At 36.6% G+C, this 11,612-nt stretch overlaps 1 protein-coding gene across 1 annotated transcript in view; it reads left to right on the forward strand.

Moving 5' to 3' along the window:
- The window catches only part of PTN (pleiotrophin), a 102,161-nt gene extending 99,295 nt beyond the window's left edge, over positions 1-2,866 (forward strand). The window contains exon 5 of the mRNA XM_026722596.2: positions 2,120-2,866. Coding sequence (XP_026578381.1) covers positions 2,120-2,172 — 53 coding nt within the window. The 3' untranslated portion in view covers positions 2,173-2,866. The remainder of the gene's footprint in view (positions 1-2,119) is intronic.
- The last annotated feature ends 8,746 nt before the right edge of the window (positions 2,867-11,612 follow it).

Genomic DNA, 11,612 nt, shown 5'->3' on the forward strand with positions numbered 1-11,612 from the left:
ACTTGCACTGTAATCTTGGGGAACAAATGCTCCAACAAGAGGCTTTTCTGAAGTTTAGAAAAGTAAAAGAGGCTCTTCCAAAGTTTAGGTTTAGAAGCTAAATCCAAAACACTCATACCTGGAAGAAGCTATTAACTTAAGGTCTCTGTGACACACAATTCTAGTTGTCCACTTTATACTCAGCTTTAGGACTGCTGAAAGAATCCATCCATCATTTCTTACAGAAGACTGCAGCAGAGAATGACAGAATTGAAAAGGACTATTTATTTCATCAGGTCCTACCCTGTAAAAAGTGCAGAAACCATATTAAAGTATGCCTGATAGAAGGTTCTTCAGCAATTCTTGAACACAGTCAGTGAATGGGAGATCTCTGCCACTTTAAACAATTATTATTGTTGAATTGGTCTAACTACTACAACACTCCTAACACTCAATGACTGGTATATGTCATCCTGTAATTGAAATATATTATTCTACCCCCTGCATTCTAGAATACTTTCATCTTTCAAGACTCTTACCTCTTTTTTCAATGAGCTTTCTCAAACCTAATCATATATTGTTCTGTTATGTTCTTGGTATTCTCTAAGTTTGATTGCTTGCTAGCAAATGCTTCATTATTTAAGTAGGTAATATGATAGCTAACACTGATTATATTACCTAGTTGGATAATTAAATGTCTATTAGCAAACAACCATGCTCAGAGAGCACCAAAAACTCCATACTTCAACCCTGAGCTACAGATATTCTCACCTGTTGAATATGCAGTTCCTTTAATCTCTTCTCATAGGACTTAGTTTCCAGCCCCTTTTATCAACCTTGTTGACTTTCTTTACACCTTTCTCAGTTTTTCTGAATCCTTCTGAAAGGTAGCTGGAATTGGGCATAGTATGCAAGGTGGAGTCTGGCAGATTATAACAGAATTATTATTTTCAGTTATTTGGACATCCATAAAATTGCTATTGCTTTCTTGGCAGCCATGTCCCACACACACTGCTAAATCATATTTGATGAACTATGATTTCAAGATCTTTTCCACACATACTATAACAAAGGTACCTCCTGCTTCAGAATTGTACATTTTTTCCAGGACGCTATGTTTATCACTGTTACATTTCATTTTGTAATTTTCAGACTAATTCTTTAACATGTCTAGATCAGCTTGACATTTGTTTTAAAGATTAAGATTATTAGTTATCCCACCCAGTATTATGCTGTTTACAAACATTCCTTTCACTTCTTGGCTCAAGTCATGAATGTGTTCGATTTTTGTTTGTTTCTTTATTGACTGTTTGATTTAGTTATCTGCTTGATGTACAATTCAGGAAGGTATGAGTTAGAGAATACTCATTGCAGAAGAAATGTCATAATAGAATGTGCCTGTCTGAGATGCTGACTGATTTTTTTTCCAATGGAGGCATATACCTGGAAAAAGCACCATTTAAACAAATTGAAATTTACCAATTTTTGTTCCTGGAAAAACTGCTATTTTAGTAACTGAAGGAAGATGGCAGGAATGGTATGAAGACGGTACCTCATTTAGCTAGTTGCTAATATTAAAAAAGCCCTGTAGATATAGGTCCATTTTCTCTCCAAATGTTTTTGGAACTGTGCAGTCTAGAAAATCTAAAATGGTTGCCACCAGCCAGTAAAGTTTTATTGTCACCTCTTCCTGTGTCATCCTTTTCCTATGGAATTGCTAGCTATGAGACTTTATTTTCTTATTTGCCAAACAACAAATTCAGACCTCTCAGGTTTTTTTTTTTAAGTAGTAATAATTTAATTGCATGTAGAGTATCAATATGAAGTATGCACTCAGTTTTAATGCAAATAAATATTTATGTGTCAGTAATCAGACATTTGAAAAATCCAAGTTACTTTTTCTCTGGATTATATGTGAAGGATCTTAATGCTAAATTGGAAGAGGTAGAAGGTGCAAATAGAGATTTTTCTTGGATACATGTGATAGTCTTGAGTACATACATTGTACAAAATAGTGTTGTTAGGATGGTGGATGTAACTCTTGTTCCTGGGATCTAATAAATGCTCATTCTTTCCCTCTGGGGTCATCTTTCTTTTTGACAATGTTTTGATCCTGTTCTCATTCTTCTTGTGTCAACAGAACCCAAGAAAAAGAAAAAAGAAGGCAAGAAACAGGAGAAGCCACTGGAATAGGGAAGCTATGCTGGCCATGAGAATGGGACTTCCTTGAATGTAATTGGTTAACAAGTTTCATTGACACCTAGTCCTTTTATCCAGAAGTTATTTATAGCTTAATTGTACAATAGGGAAAAATAAGCATACAAATGCACCCTCTTTTCTCTCTCTCTCTCTCTCTCTTTTTTATTCCACTGTTACAAGTTCTCCAACTTGTTGATCTTCCAATGAGTCAGACTACAACTGTCACCCATCATCTTTTTGGCTGGGCATGATGGGAGTTGTAATGCAACACACCTGGAATGATCCAAGTTGTGGAACGTTGATATTCTAGTATTTTAAATTTATAATCTTAGTGGCATGTGTAGAAAATTTCAATAAAGGCAGCAATATCATTTAGTACATGAGTGCCGTTATATATGAGAAAGTATAGATCCATTTTAAATTCCTCTTTTACTCTGCCAAGTCCACTTTGGTTCTGCATGTTTATGACTTACATGGGACTCCCAAGTTATAGCCTATAAGGGTTCTATGATGTCATAATGGTCTGGGCAGACAGGCCTTTTTATGTATAAAATAGACAGAACTTCATCCACCAAGTTTTTATGTTTTGTAATAGCAAGAGTAGATTTCTACATGCAGATTGTACCAGCACTGAAATAGCTAACTTGGTTGTAACTTACAGCTTTTAATAAAACATTTTAAAACTATAGTCCATCATGACTTTTTTATCTCCTTCCTGAATACATTTCCCATCACAGGACAAGCATGAAAATTCATTTCCACTACTTTTGGTTACTATTCAGCTATCAAAAATTGAAGCAAAGTCTGCAGATCCAAAATATGTTTTTTTATCTCACTAACATGGACTAATGCATCATGACTTGATAGTGTAACTCCATTATATTATTCATTAGAGGTAGTCCTTGCCATACAACAGTTTATTCAATGACTGTTCAAAGTTACAAAGGCAGTGAAAACAGTGATTTATGATGGTTTTTCACATGACTATTGCAACATTCCTATGGTCATATGATCAAAATTCTCTTTGCTTGGCACCTGGTTCATATTTATGATGGTTGCAGTGTCCTGGAGTCATGTGATTGACCACCTTTTGCAACTTTCTGACAACTGAAATCAATGGGGAAGCCAGATTCATTTAACATCCATGTTACTAATTGAACAACTGCAGTGATTCACTTAACAATTGTGCAAGAGAGGTTGTAAAATGGGATCAAACTCACTTATCAACTGTCTTACTTAGCAACAGAAATTTTGGACTCAGTTGCAGTCCTAAGTTGAGAACTACCTGTAGTAGATGGTATAATAGCTGGTCATGATAATGTTTAATTTAACAAAAGTTTTGGCCAACTGAAAAGCAACCTTTATTTCCCACATGATCTTGTAAATAATTGTTAGTATTTGAACTGCTACTGGAAAGTATGCATTTGATTATTTACCTCATCCAATAACTTCCTGCCCCCAAATTTACAAATTTCAAAAGTCTTTTTATCACGTCATTTCATGAGGTAGCCTATTTTTTATGAGAAAAATAGGGTAAGCTTAACTCTTCTTGAAAATAAATTTCATGTGTTGACACAGACTACCCCCTATTAAGAAAGACACAGAAAAGCTGCAATAGTTAATAGACACCAACAGAACTAATCAAGTCATATAGGAAGGGAACATGGATAGGAAATGAAATATACCATTTACATATTTAATTGGAGGAAGAGATGCAAAGCAGACAGAGAGAATTCTTAAAAGTTATGAAGTTCTGCTAGAATCAAGAGGTCAAAGACTGTTTGATTGTCCCAGTAGATAAAATTAGATGTAAAGAGTTTATGTTAATAGAAAAGCCAGTGATGATGGAAAATTGTGATAAGTCTCTTAGTGCTCAAACCATGGACACAAAATCCTAGAAAAGTGAACAAAAAGACATATTTGCAATTTAAATCATAGATAGCGCTCATGTCAGAAGCACTGAGGCACTTGTGGGTTGAAAGGATTAGCGGGGGACAACCCTGTTGCCTAGGGGAAATGCAGTTGGAAGCTTCTTTTATGTCCCTGGCAGGAGCTAGAGCAAAGGACGGGAGCTCAACACCTCCCCATGTCAGCATTCAGGTCTCAAACGTGGCCTTACTAACCTCTACTCCAGCATCCTAATCACATGAGTCACCATGCTCCTATAAATTGTCAATAAAATACAAATATTCCCACCACATACTTTAAAGTGCAGAAAAAGAGTAGAGAAGGAACAAGCAACCGAAATTAATGGCAGAAGATAAGAAAAGAACTATATGCAACAAGGTTACAGCAACAGTACATTATGCCTCCTCAGGTCTTTCTGTCCTTGCAAAAACATTCTTGTTTCCATCACATTCATATACCATTTCATACAGTGCTTTTCTTTTCTCAGTGTTTAACTAACCCCTCACCTTTACATCTATGCATTTATTAAGCCATTCCACCTCACAAGATCAGGCTACCTTCGGTCAGATATGTTGTATCCTCCTGTGTTCTCTTATTTTATAGATGTACTGCACAACCATTTTTCTTCCTTGTTTACCATTTAGTCTTCTATATCCTGAGTCTTAATCTTCTAGATGCCATAATCATCACCAGATGAGCCCAAGATACTGACTTCTGCAGTGTACAACAACTTTAATCAATTAAGGCTTTCACATAATGCATTTTTAGTAAGATACAGAAATAATAAACTGGTTGATCAAGCTTAACTGTACCCAAGCCACTAATTCATCATTCCTTGCTTGTGGTAAAGAAACACCAATTAGCTTTGGTATATTCAGTCAAGTAGTCAAACTCCTGTTTTATTTTAAGCATGCTTTATTTATTTAGCATATGGCATACAATGTCAGGAAAATCTACACATGCTAGACAGGGGTCGCCAACCTTTTGGACCTCAGGGACCACCAAGCTCATAATTTTAAATCCTGTGGACCAGAGACCTTGGGAAAATCCCAAAAATGTCTACATGAAAATTCCAACCCCGTTTTCCTACAGATCAGTCATTCTTTATTTGGGATTGCAGGGGGAGAGAGAGAGAGAGACTTTGGGCTTCATGCAAGGAAAGCAGCAGAAGCAGCAGGAGTCTTTCTTTCTCTCTGCCAAACTCCATCAGAATGATGCAGCCTCTTGGAGCAGGATGCCTTGCAGGGTCCCAAAGACTCACTTAGAGATTCAACAAAAGATATAATTTGACCAGAAGACCAAAATCTGCACAAGCAATTGATTTTTTCCTTTTCCATTTCTTCTCTCATGCCTTAATTATTTCAGATTACTCCTTTTCTGTGTTGCGCAATGTTGCCTCTCCTAAAAGTATAAAGTGATAGGTACATATATGTGCATGGTAGATATATAGCATGTATTTTTATAAAAAAACAAATATACATCTCTTATGTCGTAAAAACAGACCTACACAGCATAGATCTATCTGAAATGAAAGAACATCATAGTTATAATTCTGTACACATTTACCTGGAAGAAACTCCTGGTGAGCAAAATGACTTGAAACATCAGATGCTTGAATGTTTCCTAACAACATCCACAATCTTTCTCTCTCTTTAAACCCCTACATCCCTATTATTCCTCCTTCTCTGACTTTTATTTTTTTCCCAGGAAGTTTTTTTTTTTAAAGCACACTGAAACCTTGAAACAGTTATAAGGTTGATTTAACAAAGGTATGAATTCTATGGATTGTTTATTTTTATATCTAAGCAAAGAACCTGATGAGATAGCTAGTTCAAAAGCTCACCAGGAGGGAAAATCCTGTTTGTAGCCAGTGACCACAGTTCTATTTAATATTTTCTTCCTTAGCTGCTTAAGAGCACAATGGGCAGTATGATAATATGAAATCTAAGAAGGAGTGATATGATACTAGCGAGATTTTTAACTTATTTTATTTTGCATTATCTTAATGGAGAGTTTAACACTTCACAAATGAATTCAACCTATTCAAGATTTATATCCTAGATACAGTACTGCATATCCCATATTTTGATATCCCACTGAAAAATCAGGAGGGAATTGTCTCATTATGTGACCATGGTGGATAAAAATAGAGATGGGAATTCTTACAGACCACCCTAGATATGGGGGGTCGGGTGGGGTGTCAAACAGAGGTGGTATTCATCAGGTTCTGACCAGTACTGGAGAACCAGTAGCGGAAATTTTGAGTAGTTTGGAGAACCGGCAAATACCACCTCTGACTGGAGATTTTACAGTATCGTTCCCCTGCCACAGAAATGGTAGTAAAAAAAAAAAAATTGAATCCCACCACTGGTGTCAAACTCTAATCTACAACAGTACATGAGTATATCCAAGTATTAACTGGGGCATTGCTACTTTATGCAGCCAACAAGATTGAAGGTCAAAAGACACTTCCAAATTCCATTATTGTTCCAAAGGATTTATTCTTTTTTTTGGTAATTTTTTTATTGATTTTTAAAGACAAACATAAACAAACAAAACATAAAAACATTAACCTTTCTTCCATGAATATACAAGCAGTGTGCTGGCTGGTTTACAAGTTTTTTGTGCATCCATTTCATAGTCATCAATTACAGTTACATTGCATAATAACTCATATTCTCAATCAGAAATTAAGTACCCTAGATTCATTATTAATCAATCACTTGACAATAATTTTATTCATTCATATTTTGCAAGATAACTATAATTTACTTAGTATCATTTTGTAACAATTCATATAATCTTCCCAAATCTATCCTAAAAGTTTTTTATAGATATAGTGAAAAAGAAAAAAAATACATCTTTATATATTTATTATTTTCTAAGATTCTACATATTTCATTATTGTATTTTATTATCTAACCATTGATAGAAAAGGTCCCAGATTTTATAAAATTGTTTATCCTCTTGCTCTCTAATTTCAAATGTCAATCTACTCATTTCAGCACATTCCAATATTTTCTTAATGATTTCCTCCTGTGATGGTGTTTTCTCATTTTTCCAGTTTTTAGCAAATACAATCCTAGCCGCTGTTAATACATTTACAATCGGGTATTTCAAAACCAAAGGATTTATTCTTATGTTTGTGTTGCACTGTTCTGCTTACAAGGATAAACATCCCATCCTAGTTACAATCCTTTCTTAAGGACTAAGAAGTCTTTAGAGTATTGAGTGTTATGCAATGCCTTGGAAGACCAATTATTTAATGCTAAAGGGGGGCAGCTTTAAAAATGGATTAACTATATGAACAACTCCTATGTGAAAGACTCATTCTCTCCTGCTTTACAGACATTCCTGATGAACTTCCAGTAAAAGGAAGTTCTCTCAGGAAGTTCTCAATGTCACACAGTCTCTTGGTCAACAAGTTTCTCCTTAGAACAGGAGAGTCTATATTTGTTCTGGCTCTGGCTCCTCTCTACCTTAAGATATTTTTTTGTGATCCACAATGCTGTAATGGGCTTCCTAAGAGTCGGGCTCCAAGTGGAAAATGCATTTGATGGCAACATTTGAAGAAGAAAAAATGGAAATACATCATTGGTGGGATTCAAAATGTTTTACTACCGGTTCTGTGGGCATGGCTTGGTGTGCGTGGTGTGGCTTGCTTGGCATGACATGGTTTGGTGGGTGTGGATTTGTGGAAGTGGCAGGGGAAGGTTACTGCAAAATCCCCATTCCCTCCCCACCCCACTAACCTGTTTTCCAATTCTGTTCTCCTGTGCAGGGCAACAAAAGAAGACCCAGCCGATCAGCTGGGACTTGGGAGGCAGAGAATAGATGGGGGTGGGGCCAGTCAGAGGTGGTATTTGCTGGTTCTCTGAACTATTCAAAATTTCCACTACCGGTTCTCCAGAACTGGTCAGAACCTGCTGAATACCACCTCTGGAATACATGCTTGAGCAGAAATGCGACACTGTTGAAACTTTTGCAAGGAGAGGAGATTTTCACTTTCCTCTTCCAGCGATTCTGAAATAACAGCCCTTTGTTTCGAAGCTGTTACTTGTTTGAGAAGCACCTGCGCACTACTGTCAATGTGAGGTTTCCTCCTTATGTGCCTGGCTGTTTTGCAGAAGTTATTTTCATCAGGATAACAGCAGGAAGCCGAAGAAAAGTTTAAATTCATCTTTCCAGTCTGGTGAGATGCAGATAATTATCACCCCCACACTTTATTTAATGCCATATCAAGTTTGTCAGAATTCAACAGGGCTTTGTTTTCATTCACTGCTTATAGGAGAATCTGTGGTCCTGCGAATGCTGTTGATCTAGAGTTTACATAAGTTCAAGTGAATATAGCTAATCTGAATGATTGTCAGCATTGCAAGGTAGCCCATCCAAGAAGCACACCTAGAAATGCTGGCTTTAAATTTATCATAAGGTTACATTAACAGAATCTTGCAGGTCTGAAAATGCATCTCTTCTCCATCATCTTTACAGTCCAAGAAACTAGGGAGGGTCCTTCCTGTTTGTTATTCCCGTTTCTTCTATGGACTCAGTTTCTACTTGTCTGGTCCGTCAGCCTTGGAACCCATTTTTTACTTAGAAGCTTCGAGGTTGCCACATTTAGTGCCTGGGAATTTGGGAGGGGGGATTTCATAGTGAGGTAGACTCAACAACATTCTTTCTCAGAGAGTCAAGGACATGTTACCCTGCACCTGGAAAGGAGCATCTGGGGGAATGTCTTCAGTTGGGACGATGATTTGATTGGTCCATGTGGTGGACTGGTGGATGCAGGGGATGGATTGTTGAATTTCTATTGGGAAGGGAAAACCTGAATCTAAGAGTTCCATGTTTCCCAGATGTGCCAATATGACAGCTCTAATAAAATGGAACTTTGAGGAAATGCTTGTCTTGAACTTTATTGTTTTGGAGTTGGTTAGTTGGAACACTGACATGGTCATTGCCTAGTCTCTCCCTCCTGTCTTCCAAGGTCAATCTGAAACAGAAAGTTGTTGATGTTGGGAAACATTGCTTTAGAATTGTGCACCATGACATCAGTGCATGGTGTGTAGATATTCTTTAGATATTCTACAGCACTGTTCTCAACATCAACAATTTCAAGAAGTGTGGACTTCAACTTCCAGTAAGGACACTCCCAGAAATCTAGGAGTTGAAGACCACACATCTTAAAGTTGCTAAGGGTGAGAAAATATGTTCTCGAGTATCATAACTTTTCTTTCTATTCCAGAATATAGTACTTAGAAATGTATTGATGTCATTACTTTATCTTCATTATAATTTTGTGAAGTGTGTCAGGATCTGATGGCATTGGCCTGAGGTGAACAACATTTTCCACTATTGTACTAACCAGTCAATGATTCTTTTCCAGCATATCTATAGTAAATGTAAATGGAACATAAGCTTCCTAACAGACAGGAAGCAGCAGGTGAAACTAGGCAAAATCACATCAGATACCTGTATAATTAGCACAGCTTCCCCCAAGGCTGTGTGCTCTCTCCACTTCTGTTCTCACTATATACCAATGACTGCATCTCAAAATATCCTTCTGTTAAAGTACTGAAGTTTGCAGATGATACAACAGTGATTGGTCTCATTCAAGACAACAATGAATCTACGTACAGATGGCAAGTTGAACAACTAGCCTTGCGGTGCAACCAGAACAATCTTGAACTAAATACACTCAAAAACATAGAAATGGTGGTAGATTTTAAGAAAAACCCTCCTATACTACCACCTCTTACAATACTGGACAACACAGTATCAACAGTAGAGACCTTCAAGTTTCTAGATTCTAACATATCTCAAAACTTAAAATGGACATCTAACATCAAAAACATCATCAAAAAAGCACAACAAAGAATGTTTTTTCTTCATCAACTCAGAAAGCTCAAACTGCCCAAAAAACTGCTGATTCAGTTCTACAGAAGAATTATTGAGTCTGTCATCTGCATCTTTGTAGCTGTCTTGTTTGGCTCTGCAACCAAACAAGACAGACACAGACTTCAACAGATAATTAGAACTGCAGAAAAAACAATTACTACCAACCTGCCTTCCACTGAGCACCTGTATACAGCACAGTCAAAAAGAGGACTGTGAAAATATTTACAGACCCCTCACATCTTGGACATAAATAGTTTCAACTTGTACCTTCAAAACGATGCTATCGGGCACTGCACACCAGAACAACTGGACACAAGGACAGTTTTTTCCCCGAATGCCAAAACAACAAATTCCCACAACACTGTCAAACTATTTAGTAAAACTTTATTACTATTATTCTTCTCATCCTTCCTATTACCTATCTCTTCTCACTTATGACTATAACCGTGTTGCTTGTATCTTTATGATTTATATTGGTTTATTTGTTTCCTAGTATGATTTGATGCTTATTAGTAACCTGGGAACAAAATAAAAAACTACAAATACACATGTTTTCAAATAATACACTTTTTGTTTGCAAATTTCCTCAGCACGCACAAGTTTTGCAAATCATTTCCCCTTCTGTAATAGATTTTAATATCCTTTTTATGAATATGTGCACTTTTAATAGCTTCCCTGTAATATACTGTAAAACATTTATTATAGAACACATTATAAAATTTGAAAACTCCAGACTGTGAATGATAACTTAGTTGATTCATGCAGTGGCTTGATAATGCAATATTCAAATATGGATGAAATGAATTTCCTCCCCTTTGAAAACATCACCAAAGATTTTTCAAATAAATACTAGTCATTAGTTGAGGGGGCAGAGACAGAGCTTTTACTTACCACTGTTCATTTAGTGACCATTTGAAGTTATAGCATCCTTGAAAAAAGTGACTTATGACCATTTTTCACACTTACAACCATTACAGCATCCCTGTGGTCATGTGATCAAAATTCAGATGCCTGGCAACTGACTCATATTTATGATGGTTTCAGTGTCCTGGAGTCATGTGTTCAACTTTTACAACCTTCTGACAAGCAAAGTCAATGGGGAAGTTAGATTCACTTAACAATTGGGTTACTAATTTCACAGGTGCAGTGATTCACTTAGCAACTGTGGCAAGAAAGGTCATAAAATGGGGCAAAACTAAGCGGGAACATTTCTTCACCTAGCAACATAAATTTTGGGCTCCGTTGTGGTCATAAGTTGAGGACTAACTGTATTTCCATCTTCACTTTGGACTTCTCTTTTAAAATGGCCGAAAAGGTTATCTGTATATTCCCTTTCAGTGCTGACTGAAGTGTACCGATGGATAGTAACTTGTGTCATTACCCTTTGGACACTCCCAGAATTCCATAGGTAGAAGAGATCTGAGAATTCTGGATATTGAAATCCATATACAGGGAATGTATATGGGGCATATATACAGGTGCACTGGACTGCTCTTGAGTGGATGCAGAAGTTTACTTCCTTACAGTCTTAAGACTCTAATGTGAAAATTGTTTTCTCTTTGCTAGTTGTACTTTTTAGCTGGGTAAATTTTTTTCTTAGCTTGATCTCCCTTCATGTCCAAGAGGCTAAA

This window comes from Pseudonaja textilis, chromosome 5, assembly GCF_049901715.1.
Source record: "Pseudonaja textilis isolate UNSWEBS1 chromosome 5, rPseTex1.2, whole genome shotgun sequence".
Taxonomy (NCBI): domain Eukaryota; kingdom Metazoa; phylum Chordata; class Lepidosauria; order Squamata; family Elapidae; genus Pseudonaja; species Pseudonaja textilis.